This window comes from Pomacea canaliculata, linkage group LG2, assembly GCF_003073045.1.
Source record: "Pomacea canaliculata isolate SZHN2017 linkage group LG2, ASM307304v1, whole genome shotgun sequence".
NCBI classification, from domain to species: domain Eukaryota; kingdom Metazoa; phylum Mollusca; class Gastropoda; order Architaenioglossa; family Ampullariidae; genus Pomacea; species Pomacea canaliculata.
In genome coordinates, this window is record NC_037591.1 from 42,430,846 (window position 1) to 42,456,389 (window position 25,544).

The 25,544-nt window shown below is 37.9% G+C and overlaps 1 protein-coding gene and 1 long non-coding RNA gene across 2 annotated transcripts in view; one reads left to right on the forward strand and one right to left on the reverse strand.

Moving 5' to 3' along the window:
* LOC112557910 (annexin A6-like) lies at positions 1–24,028 on the forward strand. The gene is given in 28 exon segments (XM_025228044.1): positions 1–157; positions 937–1,060; positions 1,261–1,414; positions 1,880–2,060; positions 2,400–2,490; positions 3,351–3,553; positions 4,212–4,368; positions 8,966–9,069; positions 9,353–9,428; positions 10,200–10,375; positions 10,984–11,065; positions 11,513–11,607; positions 12,292–12,405; positions 12,736–12,754; positions 12,757–12,825; positions 13,136–13,462; positions 13,763–13,944; positions 14,268–14,346; positions 14,797–14,852; positions 14,854–14,965; positions 15,965–16,059; positions 17,276–17,389; positions 18,468–18,558; positions 18,846–18,983; positions 19,479–19,667; positions 20,113–20,294; positions 21,196–21,265; positions 21,552–24,028. Coding segments are annotated over 26 exon segments (3,267 nt in total). The 5' UTR covers positions 1–157; positions 937–948; the 3' UTR covers position 21,265; positions 21,552–24,028.
* The window catches only part of LOC112557938, a 177,145-nt gene that overhangs the window by 24,208 nt on the left and 127,393 nt on the right, over positions 1–25,544 (reverse strand). The window lies entirely within an intron of this gene.

Genomic DNA, 25,544 nt, shown 5'->3' on the forward strand with positions numbered 1-25,544 from the left:
CCTAACAACAACCTGCTTTCTTCAAAACACGGGGATCGGGAGGTGACAGAATTACAAAAATTTGTCAAAATAATCTTCGTTGATAAACTTTAGTTGCCTGATCTACGTTTAAGGTAGTCCAGGTCATGTCTGCTAAGCTGCTCTGACTGTGCTAAAGGTACCCTAATTAAATATGCCTGTATTGCTAGTTTTAGTTTTTTAAACCTGCGTTTTAAAACTTATATAATTGCTTATGCCAGAAAAAATTATTTTCATTAGATTTTAGGAATGTATTTCATTTATAATATGTGAATTGAGCTTTTCATCGATTGCATCTAGGTGTGTATGTATACGTTGTAGGTTGCATTCAATCATCTATAGCTGTTATTTTTTGGAGTATATATACAACGCACAGCTGTACGTATTTATGACGTGTTTAAGTTGTTTCCTTTTTTTGGTTTTCATTACATTTCAATAGCAGCTGTGACGCTCTAAGTTTGTCAACACAAGTGTATTTAGGATGGTCTTTAAATCTAGGTATAGGTATATAGGTATTCTCCATTAAGCCTCAATATCTATATATATATATAGCTATATATTTTAGTTTGGTGGGACGTACCTGTTGATTTGAAGAAAAACGGGGTATTACTAAGCTGGTCATCTAAAATTTCTTAATTCTTTTGCCTTCACTTTTGTATTTCTCTTGCTACCTTTTTTTAAATTTCGGGCTATATCTATTCCTCTGTAAATTTGCTGGTGAAAAGCAATATTTAGATTGGTGACTTTGGGATTAGTATATTTTGCTTTACTGCTGGCTGGGGTAGTTGATCAGCATATAATTCCCTTTAAATCAATATGGGAGGGGATCTAATGACTCCGTTTTTTTTTCTCCATTTTCCATATTCTTTGTTAATCTGATTAACTTTTTTTTGTTTATCCCTTGTCACATGGAAACAGATATAATCAAGGATGCCAAGTGCTGGTGCATTACCCGCCCCTTTCATCACTCCTGTTAGAGAGTTTGGTACAGGCCTGGCAAGTAACCAAATTGATACCAACACATATGTTGAAATTTCTGTGGGTAAGTTAAACAGCTTACACGTATCCATGATTATAATTTTGTAAAAGTCACAGCTGCTAGTGTTTTGAAAGGTAAGAAGTGTCCACTAGCTGTGTGGATTTTGTTCTTTCAAAATACGAACTTAAATGTAATCATCCTCTTTCAACATTGTTGATATTATATATTATATATTTTATATATACATGTATTATATTTTGCAGAGGCACGAAACTGCAAGTTGTATTTCACTACAGATGGTTCCAAACCAGCTCCTTTCCAGAGAAAAATAGGCGGGAGAGAAGTCACCTTCAAATACTTTGCACCTTTTTGTTTGAAGGCTGGAAAGCGCACTGTTAGGGCAGTGGCTGTATCAAGGTAATCAATAGGAGCAGGTTAAAAGACTGCTGGACAGACTATTTCAAAGGTGGTGCGAGGAATTTTGAATTACCTTACAAAGCTTTTATGTATATGATCAGAGAAGTTTAAAGTTTATTATGCTTTAAAGGTAGTGCACTTGAAAAGTGTCAAAATTCTTCTAATGCATAATTAATTGTCTTTAGTGATTATAAATTTTTGTGTATGACAAAGACATTAAGTTGAGAGTTGAAAGTCTTGCTCCAAAGTATGAAAACCTCTGATAAGGGGACATTTGTTATTAACTTGTATATGTTATGTAAGGAGAGAGTTCTGTTGCTACAAGACTTTCTGATTATAGATTAAAGACTTTTGTCACAGAATAAAATATGAGACTATATGATACATGTATTTTTATGATCCTAAATTCTGACCATGACTAAATGCTTTTTTGTCAAAAGATATAGAGTGAGACTTGTTTTTCAGGGATGGATTGCTAGACAGTGCCGTTGTTTCCAAAACATTTCAAGTTAATGATGCCTGTGATGTCAGCAGTACTGATGGATATGACGCTGCATCACCATCCAGTTTCTTTGATACCACAGACACTGATACATCCAGTACTCTCAAGTCAACATCCAAATCCAACAAATCCAAAAGGAAAAAGGTTCACAAATTTTTCATAAAGCCCATGAGCATGTGGGCAAAATAAGTTATTGTCAAATCATACGAGATAGTGTAAGATTCGACCTGGGTAATGTTAATGCATTCCAATTAATAAAAAACTAATTCTGGTTGGTTTTTAGTTTTTTGTTGTTATTTTTTTTGCTATTGCACATCTTTTATGGAAGCATAAGTTGGATGTTAAAAGCATTTTATCATTGTGCGATTGTATCTTTACACTTTTTCTGTTTCTGCTGTAGAAAGCAAGACTGTGAACAGTAACAGTGCAAAAGGAAGTTTTTAAATGTTATGTATTTTAAATCTTGCATCTTTATTGCTTCAGTCTCCTGTCCGAAAAGGGCGCTTAACTCCAAAGGAAGCATGGGCAAGCACAGGAAATCTTGGTAAATATGGAGCAGGGGATGGAGATCATGGTAAGAAATAGCACCATGAACTTGTATTACTGGACTGCTGGCAGACAGTTTTTTCCAGTTAACTACTAAAACAAGGAATGACACTACAATTAAAGCTTCCGGTTTATTTACATTTCAGATTAACTACTAAAACGAGGCATATTACTACAAAGCTTCCGGTTTAGTCACATTCTTTGTTTAGGCTTGAATGGAGAACTTCGCAAGAGGCTAATCGTTGGTCTTGGTAGACAGACAACAATCCACCTATACACATCCATGATAGCACTCTCCTATTTGTTGATTACTGTTCACTGTAAAAGTACAGAAGTCTGTTGCTTTATTTTGGGATCCTGCTCTATGAAAATCTTGTGTTTTGAATGTGTTGCTTCCAAATAATACTCTAAACTCTAAGAATAAGAGATGTAGATTACAGGCTTTTTTTTTAAGGTTGTTTGTAGGGTGAGATGTTAGAAACCACACTTTTCCTCGAACCACTTTTGTGTGAGGGAGACAGCTCTGCTCCCCCTGCTGCTTTACCTTTCCCCAACCCCCTATGGAGTCAGGTAGCCATTCCCAACAGTTGGGTTGACTGTAGGAAATTTACTATGCCAGACAGGTATCACGTGGCGTTCCTTCAGATTTGGATGCCCATACTGTAAGCACTCAGCTATAACTTACCTATGCATGTAGTGAAAGTGCCCTATTGCCAGATATTGTAGGAATCACAAAGAAATGCATCATTGCTTATTGTTTGAATGGTGGAAGGTGTTTGAGTTTTGGTGAGAATTTGTTATGAATTTTAAGTCCAGAGATTATTTAAAAACTGTTAAGTCAAGGTGTAATACAAAAGAGCTATAGATACACTTATTTTGTTTTTGCAGATCATCTACAGGCTGTTATTCCAGATGGTCCTTTCAATCCAACCAACTATTCAGGGACACAGATCAATGTCTGGGGTGCCCCCCCTGGTAGTGTCTGGCCTGGAATGAATGCACAGCCTGGAATGGTAGCCATTGGCAACGGAGGTCCACCCATTCCACAGTATCCTGTCCAGTATGGTTTCCTGACTGAACAAATGATCAGTGTATGTTTTTACATATAAGTGATAGTTAACATCAACAATAATTGGTGTAGTTTCCATTTTAACACTGGCTTCACATGAATATTTTAAGTGGAGCTTACAAATTAATATCAGGCAAAAAATAGCCAGCAAAATGACAGCTTTATTGTGATCAGGGAACTTATGAAGTTGTTTTTATAGTTTTGGTACTTCACATACTAGTATTCAATAGAACAAACAATCATGTATGGAATGTTTCCCATAAAGATAGATTTTCTAGTCCCATTATGGATATGGCTACTAGGAATTAAATTTATAATGTTCTAGTTCTTCATATTTAAAGAATTTCTGCACACAGCTCTGACATTGCTGTTCATCACAGAAGTCAGTAACTCTCTAGTTTCTGGAAGAGCTTGTAAGCTTTCATCAACAAACAATGGTATCATTATTTACATGCCACAATTTAGGTATAAAATATACAAAAAGAAAGACATAAAGAGGAAAGAAGAATAACAAGAGGAGAAACTATAACAATGTAGAAAGAATAAATACCAACAAAATAATAATAACAAAATGAGGCAGGGGGAGAGAGTTAAAAGGATGAGAGAGATGAAGTAATAAAAATGGAAGAAAGCAACAACAAAAATAAAAAGATAAACTAATCTTGCTATTGCCCTTTCAGGATCTCCATCCCAAAGACAGAGCAGTAACTTTGGGTGAGATCCGTAAACTGCTGGAGGAACAATCACAGAAGGCCATCCCACCTCCACCCAAACCTGCCATTGAGTACAAGCCAACTTACAAGGATCCACCTCTCAACCCAGTTACCCCAGGAAATGGTATGTCCAGTGGGCAAGAAGCCATTTGTTCTCAGTCACATCTTCAGGTAGCACTTCCTGCTGTGTCTAAATACAGAAGTCAAGCAAGAAAAAAGGCAACGATTGCCTAAGTATGAACAGATTTTGCTCATAACAGAGCTATACATGTAAAGAATCTCGATGGTTCCCCCATCTGACCTGACTGTAGTTATATGATTCTATAGAATATAGAGGGTTGAAGAAGGTAATTCTAAGAGATGGGCACCACCCTCATGAAAGAAAGCCCCAAAATAAGTATGGATGCTAGTTACTCACCTCCCCAGCCCAATGACCGTAATGCTATGCCTACCTTTTGTACCTTTATTTTTTAAAGCATATATGCTACCTCTTTCTAGTGTCATGAAAACTACCATAGGCCATTATTAAAACAGTTAAAACAGGAATACCTCATATTTTATAAGACTGCATCTACTTATTTTATTTTGCACTTGTATATGCTTACTTTAAACATTTATTTTAGAGAAATGTCTTATCAAATAATTGTAATTGTAGAAGGGTTGCTGGTAGCCCAGTGGTGATTTATAATTGTAGCCGGACTGACCGACTCTCGCTAGCACCCTACCTGGCTACCTTAGCTTAGCGCCAAATCAGTCCGTTCCTCTTTGTTGTTCCAGGGAAGAGGACGGAAGTTCCCAAGGAGAATTTTCCACTAAAATTCTAGCTCTCGTTGGTCGGATTCATCGTCTAATCTTTTACCTCGCGTTGTGTTCTTTTTTTTTACCTATATCCACCACACACCCAAATTCAGCCGACCTTAGACCCTGCTTTACTATCTCTCAGACTAAAGTGTCTTTTCTCTCAGTGCATCATTTCCACGGATCTTCTCATGTGTTCTCTCTCTGCTGCTGTGTCACGACTACATGGACAGTACAAAAACCTCACTCGCGCTAGTGATACATGTTCACCTCATTCACACGACGAAGACACCGGTACGTGCGACACACTAGCATTCGTTGGCACTAACACAGGTATATAAGGTTCAAAGACATGGATTTATTTACATAATTTACAAAAACAACTACCGTATCTATCCTGAACTACCTACCCAGCCTATCAAACTCTAGCACCTAACTCCCTGAGGTGGGGAAAGAAGCTGAGTGCCACGAGCCGCTATTTCCAGCTGACCAGATGCCTTGCGTCACGATGGACGGATGGTACTTCTCGCTAACTCACTCGCAAAACTCTACTGCCATACCCAGCAGGACCAGATTCTGTGCCGAGAAAAAGGTGCCGATACTGCTTTTCGCTCGCTATTTGTACAGGACAGCTTGGGTGCTTATACTTCACCCGCTGTTGCTGTCTGTCTCGCGTGACCACGTGATGGGGTGGAAGGGGATGTGGGGTGGAGGGACCAAGCACTGTCAGCGGTACACACTGACATAAACAAGCGCTCCCGCTCCAATAATCAAGCTGTCGGTGCAGACTTGCAGGAACATCACACAAAGTGTGCCTTGCAGTGATTGATTATAGAGTTCTTAAGGTGCTCATTGCAGTGCGGATGCAGGGAAAGTGACTCTTGTGGTCCTCCTTGATCTGAGTGCGGCTTCGATGTCATTGATCACACCACTCTACTAACTCGTCTCCAGATGGAGGTGGGCATTGGTGGTTCCGCCTTGCAGTGGTTCCATTCCTACCTCAGTGACCGCACACAAAGGGTGATGGTCAATCAAGCTTCTTCAGTGACAGTTCCATTGCTGTGCGGTGTCCCGCAGGGCTCTGTTTTTGGCCCGGTTCTATTTTCTATTTACACATCTCAGCTTGGTCCTCTCATTGAGAAGCATAATGTGAACCGTAAGATATGTTTGCAGATGACACTAAACTCTATTTCATTTAGTACTGACAGTGAGTCGGTGCGTGAGGCAGCTTGTGCTGTAGAAGATTGTTGCTTAGAGGTCAAGTCATGGATGCTGAGGAATAAACTCAAGCTTAATGATGAGAAGACAGAGGCGATGCTATGTGGTTCCAAGTTTAGCCTTAGCAAAGTCTCTCTAGACTCCATCCAAGTGGGTCAAGCTAGAATTCCCCTCTCCAGCTCCGTACGGAACCTTGGACTCTGTGTCGACAATCTTCTATGTCTGATCATGTCAGTTCTGTAGTCAAGGCATGTTATTTCCATATCCGCACTCTTGGACGACTCCGACCCAGTCTTAATAAGAAGACTGCAAATGCAGTTGCTGTGTCCCTCATCGGTTCTACATTAGACTATGCCAATAGCTGCCTCTGGGGGATTTCAAAGAGAGAGTTGTCGAGGCTACAGCGAGTGCAAAATACGGCTGCGAGGATAGTTAATTGCAGGAAAGAAAACAACTGACCATATTTCTCCTGTACTACGTGACCTACATTGGCTTCCTGTGGAGAAGCGAATTGAGCATAAATTGTTAACCTTAACCTATGGCTGTCTTCACGACCTTGCGCCTGTCTATCTCCAAGAACTCATTCGCTGTTACCAACCTCAGCGGAACCTTCGTTCAGCAGCACACTTCAGACTTGAACGACCGAGTGTTCAGTCAGGGAATACTAACAAGAAGACTGCGGGTTTCAGATCCTTCTCCAATGTAGCCCCGCTTTTGTGGAACTCACTTCCCCTCTCGACCAAGGAGTCTGATAGTATTGCATCTTTCAAGAAAAATCTTAAGACTCACTTGTTTAAACTTATTTGAAGTTTTCATTTGACCTGCAGTTTGGTGGCAGCTGGGATCACCGCGCATTGAGCGCATCTTTGTGGTGCGGATACTACCACGCTATAAAACTACATCATCATCATCATCAGCATAACTGAGACAGGGTGACAGACAAGCTGCATGGTGATTTGATTAGCGACATGAAAGAGAGAGATGTGATGCTTTGTTGCCGTTTACATTCCAACGCTGAAACTTAATTGGTGAAGAGGGAATACAGCCATAGCATTTGATCAAGCCCATGCAATGAAGAGTTGTAGATTTTCTGCCACTTGTCCTGCATCCAATTGAGTGTGTGGGAAAAGGTTGCCTCACTTCACTTCATTTACCTTCACTGCTCACATAATCATTACCATCAGGTCAGGATACTACAGTGTAAGGTGACCAGACGTCCTGCTTTTGACCTCGTGTCCCGCCTGCTCATCGGGCGGGATGCCCAATGTCCCGCTTTCTGGCTTTCTGGCAAGTCCATCAAATGTCCCGCTTGTCTTTAAAAATCTGAATACCATACGCTGATTCGCATCTGACAAAGTCAGAGGAAAGGCCCCCACAGCGCCTCCCCCCACTTTTTTTTCGGCGTTCTTTGACGGTGACGACACCAGCATCGGCACTTGTCCCACTTTCTCCCCCAAAACTTCTGGTCACCTTACTATAGTGGCACCAGTGAAGAAATCTTGATCTTCCTCTAGCTACCTCCATTTGGCGCCTGTCATATCTTTAGGCCATACCCAAACATCAAAATATAAAATTTGTTCAGCTTGAGAAAGGTGTAAACATATTTAAGATAGCAATGGCATATATATATTGAATGAGATTACCTGATATTTTAAAGTATGCACATATAAAGTAGAATGACTGAAAACTTGATGTTACGTACAGACAGTGTATAGGGGAGATCAGTTTAAATTCAGCAACATTTTCTAAATTTTAATTGAGTGTTACTACATGCATACAGTATTTCCTAAGCATATCATAATGTATAAAACAGTCACACAAAGTTAAATTTTTCTGTTCTATGAAAGATAGTATATTGACAAGTCATTGCATAATAAATGGAGTAAAATGTTAATTAAGAAACATGCTATGTTAGTAAATTGTTATTTCTTAGAGTAAGGAGTAAACTGCAACTAAATTTTTTAAAAATAAAACTTTACACTGTCTTGTGACTGCTGAAATTTATTCCTGCCTAATGTTAGTTGGTTTTGTGACAACCAATTACACATACTGCATCAAGTAAATTTATGTAGACACAAAGTAACAGTCAAAAACATGAAGATTTAGATACACATTAAATTTAGTGTGACATCCTTGTGTGCAGTATTTGTAGCATTTTTGTTGCTGGATCAATTATATTTCACAAGTTTAATAAAGAACATTATAGACAAACACTTTGTTTGTATTTCTTTTTGAGAGGTATAAAGGGATAGAATAGATTGGAAAACAAAGTGTTTATTGTTGTAAATAAAAATAAGCCTAATGAATGTTACAGTATTAGCAATAATTAGCTTGATGAGTGTTACAATATTAGCAACAATCAGTTTGATGGAGTGAAGCAAGAGGAGGAAAGACATGAAGGTCAGCAGCTCTTCTGCTCTGTCTTTAAACATGCACATCTGCGCACACTACTCATCCAAACCATGACTTTATGTGTTCTTTGCAAAAAGGATTCTCTCCGTGGATGGAGTCTTCTCACTGCTAGGCAAATTCTCATTTTCTTTCTCATAAAACATGTGCACACACAAAATACCTCTTCACAGGGGCATACAGCTAGATTTTCATTTGTAAGATTCAAGAGCAACTCTTTGTGATTTGACTGGATCTGCTTTGGACTGCAAAAACAAGTCATTGCTTGAGATTAGCAGTGCTTATGGTTATTACAGGTGACTTCAAGGAAAATCTCCTTCATATCTATGCCCACATGGTGGATTATGCAAAATCACATGGGGACTTCCGGATTAAAGTTGCAGAACCAAAAATCGGAAAGGTCAGTTTAAAAAAAAAATCTATTCTCTATGCATAATTAAATTGTTTCCATATACACATATGGCTGCACTCCTGAAAAAAGAAGAAAAGACATCCATGAATAATATGTGATTTACAAATCTTGGAAGATTACAATTCCACTGAGACTTCCTAATGTATAAACTATATGGTGCATCAGCATTTCTTGCTTCTAATTGTCATAAATATGCTTTTGTGCACTACCTTTTGAATGATTTTACTATGAAATAATGTTTTTTATGAAGGTTTTGATGTAATTTTGGTAGTTACTGGAAGCCAGGTTTGAGGATGAGGGAGATGGGTACCGCGTTAATCTGGTCCTGGCTAAACCAGGAATTCCAAGTAAGTTTTAAGTTTTTTCTGAAGCATATCAGAAATCTCTGTGCATGTGTGTGTAAAATTTATACATATTTTTGAAAAAGCATATTGTCATGCATGCAAGTTTGCATGTATGTGCTGCAAAAGCTTGCTTCCTGTGTGTTTTTAATCACTGATTTTTAAGATGAAGATTGAAATAGTCCAGTCATCCATAAATCAATGATTTAGCATGACATATTGCAGTTGTAGTCAGATTGTGTTTTATTGAGGGATGTGAAGAAATTAGAAGCTTTAATTTACAGCAAGTTGAGCAATGTGTCTAATTTGCAGTCAGGATTATCAGAATAATTAAATCTGATGGCAGTTAATCTGGAACTGTTTTGTGCCATAAAGTACAGAACCTACCAAAGAGTATCATTGAGTGAAAACTGCCCCATGTCACCACATTTGATTGCGAGCTGAAGAGTGTAGCAGCTTCATGAGTATAGTTGAAAAGTTGTTGGTGCCTAGCTCAGTGATTAGTCTAAGAAAGAACTGATGGCCTTCTGATCACATACTAATGTGCATCTCCATTTAACAGTAATCATTATTAGTTTTCAATAATATTCTTATAAAACTGTTAAGAAATTTCTGTTTGGAAAAAAAATTAAGCTTGTTTGTGATCAGTTGCTAGTTGTGCACCAAGCTGTTGTTGGCACATCTCCTATAAAATGTTTCTGAGTAAGAGAGAGAATCCCAGTGGTAGAGTGTAGTGTGTTTTCTGTTAAAAACTGAAGAACATGGTTCTTCTTTCAGGGGGAGCAGTCAAGAAACCAGCTCCAGCAAAGACTGTGCCAACCAAGAAAACTAATGTAGCAGAGGTTGAAAAAAAGCCAGCTTCTGCTTCTGAATCAGAGAAAAAGCCCAAAGCAAAACCAGAGACAGTAAAGAAGTCAGACCCATACTATGAAAAAGAAACTGAAGATCTAAATGTAAGTGTACTTAAGAGCATTTCAGTTCAACTATGAAATATATCTAATAGTCTTTTTACTATGAGGATGATCTAAAAAATTCTGCAGTTGAAAGGGCAAATCTTCTACACTAAGAATAGCTGTAGATATTTATATTGAACATATTTTTAGTCACACTATTTGGAATTCATTGCCCCTCTCTCTCCATACAGTAGAGATGCTACATTCTTTCTGGTCTAGACTTAAAATCCATCTTTTTCAGAAACACCTGGTGTAATTGGTTTACCCTGAATGTTACTTTGTCCATCTTCTTCTCTCTGCATTCTTTCATGTTCCTAGCAATGTTCACTGAGTATGTACATGTGATTGCCTGCATGATTGGAATGCCCTTCTTTTTCAGACAGCATCACTATACTTACTGCCCTGTACGTCTTGTAGAGTGCATTGAGCTTGCTTCTTTTGTGGAAAAATGCGCTATGCAAACCCTATTCTTCTTAATTCTTCTCCTCCTCCTTCTTCTTATTATTAGACATTGAAAAGTTTTTTCATGTTTTATGGTAATATTTAAACTGAAATTGCTGAGAGTTCTTTTTGATTACTTAAAGAGAGTTAGTTTTTCTTTGATTCAGCAAAAACCAACAGTGATAGCTTATCCTAAGTTCAACGCTGAGCAAGATGCAGAGGTACTGAAAAAGGCAATCAAAGGACTTGGTAAGACATTTGAACCAAGATTGAAGAACCAAATACCAGAACAATGTCTAACAACACAAATTCAGCTTTTATGTTTAGGATTCTTGAGAAAGTGATAACAGAAAATGGAGTGACACAAAAAATACCTTGCAGGAAAATTAGTAGCGCTATGTTAGGAATACTTAAAAATCAGATGCTATGATCTGGAATATCTGCTGAGGAAAAAAGTATGTGATAGCATCATGCAAGTAATATATTTTTAGCAGTGTTCCATTATTCCATGTTCATGAGCAAGAACTATATTTTGAGAATTTTCCAGAAAATTTTAAGTGCAAGTCACAAATAGCATCTACTTTTCAATAGTTTCTGATCCTGTATTCAGTTTTGTAAGAATGTATTTTTTTTAACAACTGTCACATTTAATACTGAAAATAGTACATTGGCTAAAATTATCTTTCTTAACTTTAGGCACTGATGAAGAAGCAATCATCAACATTCTAGCTTATCGATCAAATCCTCAACGCATGGAAATTTGTTCTGCTTACAAAACTATGTTTGGAAAGGTATGCACTACTTTGTCAAGACAGCAGAATATATGTTACTATTATAGTTTTCTTGAGGTTAAATAAATGCATGTGGTAGGTACTTTCAGCAAATTCTCCAGGTTGCAAAGAAAACCCTTCTACTGTATTAAAATTTGTTCATGCACAGGCTAATGTATATAAAAATATATGTGTTTCACTACTGAGCCAGTTTGTTGCAGAATTATTGCACTTCATATTGCTACACGGATATAATTCACACACATGCATTTAATTCATGTCCACTTTACTGTATAATTGGTCTAATAACTCTGTCCCACTAAATTAAAAGTCTTTAGAGGAAAATTGCTCTTAGAACTTTGAGCCCTAATTGTGCTGAGAGTTGGCCCTGTACTAGGCCAGTATTATACCAATATTTTACCAATATTGAATCTTGCTTGGGTCAAAGTTTCTGCCAATCTCATACCAATATTGGGCCAATTTATGCGCTTCCTATATCATCATGTATTGTCGCTATAGGTCCATGAGGTCCATGTCAGACCAATCTCAGACCAACATTTCAGTGCTTGGGGACAGTCTTATAAACAGTATTTTGGTCTTCCTTTTCTCTGTGTGTTTGCATCAGTTTTCTCATATCTTTTTATTCTATGATACAGGGCAAACATGCTTTTGTAATTAAAACAAATTCTTTGCTTGTTAAAACAGGATCTGGTTGCGGATTTAAAGGGAGACACAAGTGGTAATTTCTTTGAGGTTCTTAAGAGCCTTCTGATGGCGCCAGCAGAGTTGGATGCATACATTTGTAACAAAGCTATCAAGGTCAGTTATGGTCCATTCACCATGAAGGCTGATAGCTTCTTTTGATTTCTTCGACTCCCGTAGATCTTTACGCATTAATGAAAGTTAGAACAAAGGTATAAGCATACACAGCCTTTGTATCTTGATCACCAAAACATTAATTTTAAAATAAAAAACGGTTTTCACATTTGCTTTGATCTTCAAAGCAACATGAACTCACACAATCCTTTGTGATTGTTTTAAGCTTATTGAAATACTAGTTAAAATGAGAAAAGCATGTAAGCAGTCTACTGTGTAGATTAAATAGTACCTATTTTCTTGCCCTGATAAAGTTAAATAGTTTTCCTAAAGGGTCTTGGAACAGATGAAGATGCCTGATTGAGGTTCTGTGCACTCGCTCAAACGCACAGCTTCAGGAAGTGAAAAGATTGTACAAAGAGAGTGAGTGTTTTAATGTACATTTGCTTCAGGTTTGATCATTTTCAGCCCATTGTTTCTAAATCCTAAATTTTGTTATTTTTTTAGCCTTGATATGCTTAATTGTTTAGTATGCTTATTGTTTTATTTTGCATGTGTGCTACAGTGAAGTGCTATGAAATAGCAATGGGCACATTTAATTATTACCAACCAAGGATTTAATAACAAGAAGGATGATGACAACTTTAGTGGTGTATAGCATCTGTGTTTAAGTGATGGATTTGTAACCATTTAGAAACAGAAATGTTTTAACACTTATTTACTCCAATTTCAGAGTATGGCAGAGAACTGGAGAAAGATATAATTGGAGACACATCTGGCGATTTTAAGAGACTTCTAGTGTCCTTGGTGCAAGCCAACCGCAGTGATAGCCGAGAAGTGGATAGGAATTTGGCCCACCAAGATGCCAAGGCACTGTATGAGGCAGGAGAAAATAAGTGGGGCACAGATGAATCTCGCTTCAATGCCATTCTTGTTTCTAGAAGCTTTCCTCAGCTTCGTGCTACTTTTGAAGAGTATAGCAAGATATCCAAGAAGGACATCGAGGAGGCATTAAAGAGTGAACTCTCGGGAAATCTTTTGAGTGGAATGAAAAGCATTGGTGAGTGTCTGTGTAGTGTAAATTAATGGTACATCTGTATTACCTAAATACATTGCAGCCATTGTACAGAGTATTATTATACAAGCATATCTCCTTGGAAACTGGTGTCAGAATTGCATGTAATATATTGAGTGTATAATAATAACAAAGCATCCCTATGCTTCTCGAGGAGTAACAAGGAATAAACTTGTAACAAAAATTCTCTAGTTATAGAAAGGTACCTGACCTTTGTCTAAATGTTGTAGGAATTTAGTAAATCAGAGTTCAGGGGCATCAACATTTTTTTCTTAAATTTTCCAGTCCGATGTGTGAGGAACAAGTTTAGTCATTTTGCCCGCCAGTTGCAGAAGACTATGTCAGGTGTTGGCACTGATGATGATACCCTCATCAGGATCATTGTCACTCGATGTGAGATAGACCTAGTCAACATCAAAGAAGAGTTTCAGAAATTGACAGGACAGACATTGGAACAGTTTGTTACAGTATGTATTTATAAAGATTTGTTATGTTGCAGGATGATGACAATATGAGCATTAGTGACAGAACTTATATGGACACATGTATAAAGGGGTCCCCAGACAAAAAACAAACCTTGTCATTATCAGAAAGTTTGATACATGTGTCAAGAATTATTGTCTCTTGAGCAGATCAAAGCATTCAGACACAAGTGGACCCACCTCTCATGAGCATAAAAATGTGCATGTGCCTGCAAATGCATATGAGTACATGGATGTGCATATTATGGAAACATACTAATCTATAGCACATATGGAACAAGCTAATGTGTCTTTCTCATCAATTACAGAGTGACACTAGTGGTGACTATCGCAATACCCTCCTTGCTCTCATCAATGGTGGCCCTCCCCCAGAGAGTGCTGCAAAATGTAAGTTACAGCTAATTATTGCAGAGGGTTGTATCCTTTAACAGACACACCTACTTAATCAATTTCACACAACTGGAGTCTTGATTAAGACAAAATTGTTTAATATCCATTTTCTTTATATTACTTTAGATTTCCTAAACAAAGTGTCATTTGGATGAGACCTAAACACTGAATCACTCAAAAACAAAGTAAGAATAGAAAGCACAAGTAAGGGTAATAAAATGTTTAAAGAAAAAGACAATGGTCCCATAATTAATGTATCTGTTTAGAGAAAGTAAATTAAGAGGTTCAGTTTGTCTAAGACAAGTCTTATGAAGCGTTTAACTGAACTATCTTCTTTCACTATTTTTTTGCATAATAGATAATTTGTATGGGATATTTTTTGTTCGAAAATACATTCTGTTTGATTTTTTCCTGTTGGAAAACATGTTGACTATGTAACTGTCACAGCTGGAAAGGGCTTTGTAGAGGCAGTAAAACAAAAGACAGACACTGAGCTGGATGAAGGAGGTGAGACTGGAGTCAGAACCAGTGCAAGAAGACCCCACTCTAAAGCCATATGCAGGATTTAGTGCTGAGCAGGACTGTGAAGTTCTTATGAAGGCCATGAAGGGCTTTGGTAAGTGGATGTGATAGGGTTCGCGTCCTTCGTGTATTGGTAAAGAATCCTGAGTGAAATACTACTGATCCGAAGTCTTATTAAGCTTGTGCTACATGAAATGTTGCATCCATATTGCAAATCCCATTCTTGCAGCAGTTTGTTTCACTTACTAACCTGCACTGATGACATAAATTTTAATTAGTGAATTGAACAAACTTGATCAAGCTATAAATGATGTGATGCAACACACCAAATCAAATTTTTTTTCAATCCCAGCAACGCTGGGCACTCCTTCTATAGTACATTCAGAGGCTCCAAAAATGAAATGCAAAATGAACGTGTTAAATATTGCACTACCATTGTATATCACCAAAGGTATGGCAGATTACACATGGTTTGAAAATCTGCCCCTCACTTGATAACGTGTTAATTTCATGAGGTTTGGCCTTAGCAACAGGTCTCACAGCATGTGACCAAAATGAAATGACTATCAGAGTTTGATCTGAGTCTATTTTCAAATTCTGCTGGTTCAGCAGATGTTTTGGTTTCAGAAACATTACATTTCTGAAGATTAAATTACACATACCTTAATGGCTTCAAGGCATAGCAGACTTTATCTTCTTCCTCATTAAAAAATGTTATGGAGATGTAATCATTTTGCTGTGCTGCTCTTATAGTAGATACATGTGATATAGCACCAAGTCATGGCTTGCAGATGGGATTCTGTGGCATGCATTGAAATCGTATGTTCAAAAATCAAATTTTGCGACAAGCTATTTTCTGAATGATGGTATATAAGATGCTGAAATGGACAGGGTAGGTTTGTATTGCCATTATCTATCTATCCTGAGAAAAAAGAAAATATATATACTTTAATTTAAATGGAATTAAAGAACATCTCCATTTTTGGAGGATAGATAATAGGCAATATAACACTACTTTGTAAATTTCAGAATTCTGTGCACCACTATTTACAAAATAGGCTAATGATTTAAATAAACGTGTTAATATATTCAGGTACAGATGAACAAGCAATCATTGGAGTGTTGAGTCAGAGGTCTCAAGAACAGCGCAAGCAAATTGCTGTAACTTTTAAAACTATGTTTGGGAAGGTGAGTGACTAGGGGAACTGTCAATATATATGAATACTGGTTCATATAAGAAATCATACTTGAATAATTTAAATAATGAAAAGAAGTTGATAAGAGAATAGCTTTTTTTATATCCTAGTGATATGAGTAACCAGCTGTGTCTGTAGCTAAGAACTGGTAGAATAGACACCTTCAGTCTATCTCATTTGTCTAATGCCAGAGATTTTCCTTGGTTCAGTAGGAACCAAATGCTAAACAGTGATAACACCACTATGCAATCTACAGACTTCCAGTGTCTGTACATGCAAACAAGCCCCATCTTTAATGATGATGATGATGTGAGACTTGTAACAGGTTAGTTTGCTGTGTGGATGTGAGCTCAATGTGCTGCACATGAAAGACTACAAGCAAACTGACAAGAGTCTATTTGTATCCCAAAACCAGCCCAGTATAAATAGTACTGCTTCATGAACTTCTGTAAATCAAAAGAAAAGATTGTTGGGGAGTGAAAAAAAGCTTTCTAGAAAACCTAACCCTACATCCATAATGCGGGTCAACAACAAGCAAGAAGCCCCACTCCAACTACATGGGGAATGTATTGCAGAGTCTGACCATTTCACCTACCTTGGCAGCATAGTCAGCAAAGATGGAGGTGCAGATGAAGATGTAAGAAGCCGAATATATAAAGCCAGGCTTGCATTCCACACCCTGCGACCTATCTGGAACTCCAAGGCTTTATCTCTACACACCAAGATTCGCATCTTCAAGTGCAAATGTAAAGTCAGTCCTTCTATATGGATCTGAGACCTGGCGTGTGTGACAAGCACCATACCAAGACTCAGACATTCGTCAACAGATATCTGTGCCACATCCTCGACATCAGATGGACTGATAAGATCTCCAGTACAGACCTGTAGGAGAACCAATCAAAAACCTGCCAGCCAAGACATTAAGAAGCGGAAATGGGACTGAATCGGTCACACCTTGCGAAAGCCGGCGACAATTTAACAAGACAAGTTTTAGGCTAGAACCAATGGTGGGGTGTAAATGTGGCCCTATGCTTCACTGGGAGTGATTAGGAACAAGAAGGAGACATCCATAATGTCCTTCATTGTTTTCTCTTACTGATGCTCGACCGTGTGCATCTATTAATCTATTTTTTTCTTTGGATTCGACACTACCACTCACAGGGATATTCTAATTGTTGTATGCAATCAGTTTCTTTTTTCTTTTGAAGGACCTGGACAAGGAGCTGTCCAGTGAACTGAGTGGGAACTTTAAGACTTTGTGTGTGGATATGCTGCTGGGACCAGCAGAGTTTGATGCAAAGCAGCTTAACAAAGCCATCAAGGTGAGGCAGGATGTTGACCCACTGCTCATCCCTCGGTTTCTCCATTTAAATTATGATGCATAACTTGCATTTGTACCAGCTGAAAACTGTTTTCAGACCTCAGTTTCATGGGCTGTCACAACTGACAACCTGGTTTCTTTTCAAAATTGATAAAATATCTTAGCGGAACTCTATAAACATACAATATATGGTGGAAGTGTTTGCGGCATCGATCTGTTTCTCAAAAATCAGACACATAACATCTATACTGCAGTCTTCCAGAATATATGTCTGTCACATGTGACTGCCTTGAACACCTCATTCCTAAAGTACTGCAGTCCATGTCTTCTCTGGATAAATTTATCTGTCACCTATGAAGGATTCAGATTAGTGCTGCCCAACTTGTACTACGGATGTAAGAATTTGACCACGTCTCCCTTTCGAAGTGTCACACACTTGAAAATGGACATGCGCATTCTTTCCAAAACAAAAACTAAAGATCACTTCAATTTGGGGCATTCCAGCCCAAGGTAACAAATAATTATTCAGAAACAACAAAAAAGTAGCAATGCACACAAGAGCCCTCACGCCCCCTCCGGCCATGGATGTGTATAGGGATATTAGTGAAGGGGGGGGGGGGAATTGGTGTTTTACGCCGAGCTAGCAACTGAGGCTATATTATGGCAAGCAGCCAGCCCTGTAAACAGATGCCACGTGCAGAGAAAGAACAGCGTGCCCGAGACGAGAAATGAACTCAGGGCAGCCAAACTTCACTGTATTGGTGACAGGCGCTAACCGTTGCGCCACCGGGCCGCTGCAGATATTAGTGAAGTTGGTACAGTGGACAATGTCTAGCAATATGTTAGACAGCATAAAGAGTCACTGACTATATTTTGCTATTGATATATTACTGCTGATATTTTGCTATTGATATATTATGTTTTGCAAGAGCTCTTTATCCTGCTAAATGCCATGAAGTGTTTGAGACTGTATGTCTTTGTTAATGTTTTTTGGAGCTTATTATGGCTATCTTTTGTTCCAGAAATTTTTATTCTCCTGAACTGCATAAAGTTCATGCTAAAATCTTTTATACATTCAGGGTCTTGGAACAGATGAGAAAGTCCTCATTGAAATTATTTGCACTCGAACTAATGCCCAGCTGAATGCCATTAAGCAAGCCTACAAAACAAGTATTTATTTTGCTCCTACTTTTGATATGATGCAAAAGTGCTTAAAATCATTTAATCTGAAAATAGAATCAATTGTTTATGCTGTAGCAGCAACATGCATGTGGATAAATGTCCAATACCATATGCATAGGATTGTGATAACTGTTATTAATGCCATTTTGTCATTTTTAAATCCCAAAGTCTCTTAAACTTTGTATAGCATATATTGACTATAATACTGAAATAAAAATAACTAATTCTTGCCATGTGTTGGTAATGAGGCAGAAGATATCCCTCTTTTATTTTAGTGTTCACTAAGGACTTGGAGGCAGATATAGCAGGGGACACTTCAGGAGACTTCAAGCGACTACTTGTGGGATGTTTGCAAGCAAATCGGCCTGAGGGCCCAGAATTTGACCGAAACAAAGCAAAACAGGATGCACAAGGTAGCTACAATATTTTTCTTTAATATCTCAGTGAATATCTGAACTACAGAACATAGAAATATCCTTGCAAAAAGCCCATGGAAATGTAATGAAATAGCCATGAAATGTTATTGATAAAAACGATAGCATGCTTTGCCCACATCACAAATGACTTGTAAAAAACTGATTCCACAAGTTCTTACAGTTGCAACTGTATTTTAACTCATAAAATATATTATACCCTGTAACTTACATGTTATTGCAAGTATATATCATTAATAAGAAATGTTTTCATTTTGATGAGATAGTGTTGTTTACAAGCCCCAGACTATATTAACTCTAACTGCGCTGTGGGTATTAACTCTCAGAGACAACAGTGAATAAAACCTCATTGAGCTGCATATTCCATGCACTTACAGTGAGACTCCTCATTTTGTGCATTTAAACACATCACCATAGTGACATCTTCAAGTTCCATGTTGCCTCAAGCATCTTTTCATGGTTTTTGAAACTTAGCACTGCTGGAGGCTGGAGAAAAGAAGTGGGGTACAGATGAGTCCCGCTTCAATGTGATTCTAGTGTCTCGCAGCTATGCTCAGCTGCGTGCAACGTTTCAGGAGTACGCTAAGCTAGCAAACAAGGACATTGAAGACACTATTATCAGTGAGATGTCAGGCGACCTTAAGGAGGGCATGTTGGCAATTGGTGAGCAGCAGTCACTTCTCCTAATGTTTAACTTACATTAAGCTATCAAGATGTTGGCAGAAAAATCTCATAAAATTGTATTATAAAATCCTTGTGGTATTGAATTAACAAGTTGCAAAATCTGCTTAACTATACAAAACAGATTTGGGGTTCTTTGTTTTGTATAGTTAAGCAGATTTTGTATTGTTCCTGTAAGTGAATCTTGTATAGTTTCTGTAAGTGAATCTTTCTTTGTTGGTGAGTCTAAACTATGAGTACTATTGAATAAGGGCATTTCAGAAAGAAAGAAACACCAACATTAAGTTTTTTGAATAGTTCTTTTTTTTTTTCCTCGAGCAATCTTTGCATTTAAAAATGTTTTGCATGTGCTAAACAAAAACAAGTCTCCTGCATGCACTATATATGAAAATTTTTAAAAGTTCTTTGCTGCTTTCAACTTGTGCAGTGAGGGTAATCCGGTCAAAGCCAACTTACTTTGCAAGTGAATTATATCGTGCTATGAAGGGACTGGGGACAGATGACAACACTTTAGTTCGTATTGTGGCATCACGTTGTGAGGTAGACATGGTACAGATTAAGCAGGAATTCCAACGCAACTATAAGCAGTCTTTGGCATCATTCATTGCTGTAAGTTTTGTGATGTTTTTACCATTTCCCCATTGCTCGTGTTTCTGAGAGATGTTCGTTACAGTGTCATGCATTGATGATTGTGTTTTTTTTATAATTGGTGATGTTTCCTGATGTTGAAAAACCATGTCAGCATGTTGAGTTATTATTTATAAAACATTGGCATGTTGAGCTATTGTGTTTAAAACAACACTGGCATGCTGCATCATTGTGTACAAGACATTGGCATGCTGCGTTATTGCATTGCAAGCTAAGGCTGTAGCCATGAACTCATGCCTACATTTATGCTTTCCCTACAACCCCAAAGAACCCCATTCAGTGCTTAGTAGGAAAATGGGGATTTTTGGATTATATCAAGAACTTCTGGCCTGTGCATGGTTGCAGTTAAAAAGCTCCATATTGCCTCAAGTTCATAGCTACCTCCAAAAGTAACATAAACCCCTAGTTTATATCTACAGCCCCTGATTTTTAGGTGTATAATAAATGATTTGCTATGTATTTAATTTTAATGATTTAGTAACATCAAATGCTTGACTGCTGAAATTATTAGCTGCATGAAATATACACATTGGCTTAATACTAACATATATACCCAGCTGAGTTTGCTATAAATAAAAAGCTTGCTTCAAAGTTGTCCTTCCCAACATGGAACGGGCCACACCATCAGATCCAATCTACGACCTATAGTGGAACCTCCATTGCAGTACTCACAGTTGCCTTCTCTTTCTTGTGATAGCAATATCTGTCACATATATTGCTTATTTTGCTTTATTGCAAAAGGAATTTATCATGTGTCACTGAGTGGCAGGGTTTGCTCCCACTCCATGTACACCATATAAGTCAAGGTTGTCCGACATTGCAAGCAGGGGTATGAAGTTTCAAGTCAGCTGTGTATTTTCAGGATGACACATCAGGTGATTATCGGACTATGCTTTTGGCCTTGATAGGAGAATCACAAGGCAGAAAATGATGTAAGTAGCAGGGTTAAGCACTCCTACGTGTTACAGTAAAATGGAGGTGTCTTACCAGTGTCTAAGTATTCTGAGTGGCTTACAAACCACACTATTTCCCACAGTGGCTGCTTTTTAACTAAAATTAATGATAATAATAAACTATCAATTGATTTCAGTGATTTTATTTACACCTTACCACCAGTCTTCAAATTCAAAAGTGTTATTAAATAAAATTAACTGTCAATATATAGGTAAGACCTCCCAATTCTTCGAGCTCTGCATTTCATCTGCTTGAATTTTTCAGGGTGCAACGATTGTATCATTACCAAGCAAGCAGCCATCTGTGTTCATACTATCAACCAGCTGACCTTTCACCATGAGCGTTTTCTCTATGACTACCTAATGGGCTGGTTGGACAAGGTCATTCCTTTTCTGGGAGCTGTGTACAAGATGAAATGCAACTTTAGATCCAGTGCAGTGTTTTAATAATAATACATTTATTTATAAAGAACCTTATTCCATCAGCAAAGGCAGACTCAAGGTGCTTCTTGGTCGCATGGGCTCACACTTCCCAGTTGGCATCAAATGTGTTTTACAAATTCACCAGCATTCAAATCATGGCTACTTGCTCTCTCACACATACAGAATTTTGCCATCTTTGGAGACTTTATGTCTAAAACTTGTTTTTTGTGGAAGATAAAAGCCTTATTATTTGAAATTGAATATTTATATATTGATGTTACATCATTTAGATTATATAGAAACTTTTTTCTTTTTTTATTATTCTCTTTATGTTTTGCAGAATTTTGAAAAAAGCTTTTAGAAATGGCTTTCTAGCATTTAGCATTAGCCATTAATGGCTCGACAGAACTGCAGCTATCTCTCATGTAATATATCACTAAATGATGGTCCACATTGTCTGAACAGATTCTGGATGTTATGTGCCCTGTGCTCTTTGTCATTGATGGTCATCCTAGGAAAGGTGACCAGTTTATCTCTTGAGGCATTTCATTTTACTATAGAGAAAATACATTTCTAAATGCTGAAGAGCGTTTACTTTGGATATATCTATATATTGATTAGTGTGTTTATGAAAATTTTTTGTAGCAGTGATGGTAGTGGCTTATCAGTCATTCATCCCTTGATCAGTTCCTGCTGTTGGTGGGAGCACATGGACAGATGTGGGAGATGACAGGGCCTGCCACTCCCACCTATTTTGGACAATAGTTCTATGCAGATCTTATTCAGCTTAGCCATTGCTGTTTTTACTGTTTCAATCCTGATGCAGATATCTCTTGTGGAGATGCCATCCTTGCTGGCTGCCCCGAAGTACTTGAAGCTTCTTCCATCTTAGAGCTGTGCCCACTACTGCCCTCCCCCCCCCATGTAGATATCTGCTCTGCCGTTGCCAATGATCATGACTTTGCTCATCAGTGCTAGCGTTCATTCCATGTGTCTGAACTGCCTCTCAGTCTGCTGATAAGATCTTGAGTTCATGGATAAGTACATGCTAACAGGTTTGGGTCGTTTGCAAAGCACAGGTTACATATTGGCCTTTCATAAATAGAAATGGAAGTGTGATGGTTGTGGAAGATTTCATGTCTGATATTCTCCAAGATGTTAATACTGGAGATAGGGGGTACCCTTGCATACATTTACTGTATTGCAAAAGTGAGGTTTTATTTGGTTATCCAGCAGCACTGCACTTGTTGAGCTGTTATACAGTATTTTGATTGCTTCAATGAGGTCTTCTTCTAGGTTGAATTTTCCCGTAACATGCCATAGTCCCTTGTGCCAGACTCTGTCAAATGCCTTTTCAATAATCAGATGGTAGACATTTTTTGTCAAAACAAAACAGCTGTAAACCGTTTTAACTTTTAAAAAAATGATAGCAGGCATAAATTAAAAAAAAAGTAGTGATTTTTACGCAGTAAAATTGTATATAGCTAACAAATTTTGAGAGTCAATGATAAGATACAAAAAACTGTCTCATGATCTGTGTCTTTAAAGCTTACAATAATATGTTAAGCATTCAAAATGTATCAACAAAGGGTTAGCATGGTGAGTCAGATGTTACTTTTTTTTCCTCACGAATGAGTACAAGAAGTAGGCAGTTTATTCACAGACAAAAAAAAAAAATTTGGTAGTGAAATATGCTACTACTATGTGATTACAGCACTTAATTTAAGTATTGAGAGATGCATTCATGTTGTGCGTTTAAAATTATGCATGGTTAAATGTAGCTGAATCAAGATTGAAGAAGCTTTTATGAAATGAATGTCAGATGTTTCTCAAGTTTATATCATTGTAAAAACATGCATGACCAGATTTGAAGAAAACTGATTGTAAATATGTTTTTATATCAATGTTTTGGAGATCATCTGGTTATTAATTGCATGTAGTATGTATAAGAATATACAATACAGCCATACTAATTATTTTCCCATGTTGTTTGATCATATAATCTTGGGACGCTCTTCAAAGAATTCTATAAAAGATGCTTTATTTGAGAAAATTTTTTGTACTATCCTCTATGTAATAGTTTTTAGAGTATGTTTTTTATAAGAAAACTTTTTATATGGAAGATCTTTGAAATCCTATCCTTTTCATGCATAGAAAAGATTTATGTATGAAAAAGGAGGTCTGAATCCTCATGCAGTCCAATTACGCATTTCAAGCTTATTGAAATGTCATTAAAGTGGACAAAATGTTGATGTATTCATTAATAAGCCTTTGAAATGACAGCCTCTCTCAATAAATCAGTGCCTATGTCATGCAAAATGAAATAGATTTCATTTGTTATTGTAGAGGTTGTTGCAGCAGTCTTAAGTCAAAGACAATGGGCACAAAACTAGATTTACTCTCAGCAGACATATGGATAAGACAAGTCAGTAAGGAGAAAAGTTGGGAAATATGGGAGTTTCTCCAGCATTAGAAAGTTAACACATCTTTGCAATGCAAAAGAGTATTGCACAATGAGGAGAACATTGCACCTACAGCTTTTAAATATTGGAGAGTGCCATGCTATGCCTTTCTCACACAAATGAGTAGCACTGGTATCATAATGATGAAGAAGTGGTGTTTTCAGACCTTCAAGAAGTTGTATGTAAAATTGATGTGAGATGGTGACTGACAACTTTCGGAAAGAATGATCTGAAGAAGGTCACAAACACAGAAAACTCCTTCAGGGGTGTGCATGACTCAAAATTAATTTCAGCTTCTGTCTTGTCAGGACTTGGGCACATTGAGAGTTCACATTTGAATTTGATAGGTTCCAAGCTGGAGCCTGAGTCGCGCAAATGGATTTGCTGTGAGATATACTTTTCCAGATTAAACCCATCCATGTGACCACTGGCTAACGCTTGCGCCCGTAGCACCTTTCTTCCATACCAAGTGCGGCAACGTCCTTCACAGACAAGCACCAAAGGTGGGCAACCCTCTTGCTTAGTCAGCTCCAATTCTGCTGAATCACGGCTCCCATAGTAACAAGTTGTTGTACGAGATGAACATGGCAGATCCTGAAGTGGATAGATAAAGAGTGCCTTTGGTGTGCCACTGGTGCTATCTGTGACCGAGGGAGATGCTGGGAAGTTATTCTCCATTCCATCAGGAGGCATTCTTGTACAGGCAGATTCACATGTCCTTTGTGTTATGTCCTGGGAGTTTGCATGTAGCTCCCAGTCCATGGACATAGACTCTGCCCTGCTATCACTGGATGGTCCTGACCAAGGTTTTTCTCCTTCGACTGCACTATCAAGTGATGTAATCACTTTCTCTACAGGCACATTCTGCTTTTGCATTGACTGTTCAGGGCTACCACAAGAGGCAGTTAGTTTACAATTAACTAGACAAAGCCCATCTGAAGAGACAGGTGGTGAAGCAAACCCATGGTTGACTTCACTGGGAGGAACTGATGAAATATGACCACATCTGACCTCATCTGGTTGGATGTTTTGTAAAGCAATCCCTTGGGGACTCTCACCTGCTGTGCTGACTGACTCTCGGTTGAACTTTTCAGGAATCGTAAGAAAGCCTAAAGCTTGCGAGGAGTTTGCAAAAGCCATTAGGGACTGTTGGCTGCCTACTTGTTCTAGGATTGATGGGAATAAGGCTCTTTCAGGAAAGGTCCCACCACAGGTCTTGTGACCATTGGATATTCCACTCTCCATTTTACTGTGTCTGCCAGATCTATGGTGCCGAATCTCATTTCGGACACGTTTTTTACCAGCAAAAGCTGACCCAGAGTCAGAGGTCTGTCGCTTTATTTTGTACTTCGGTGAGTGCCGGGACTTGATGG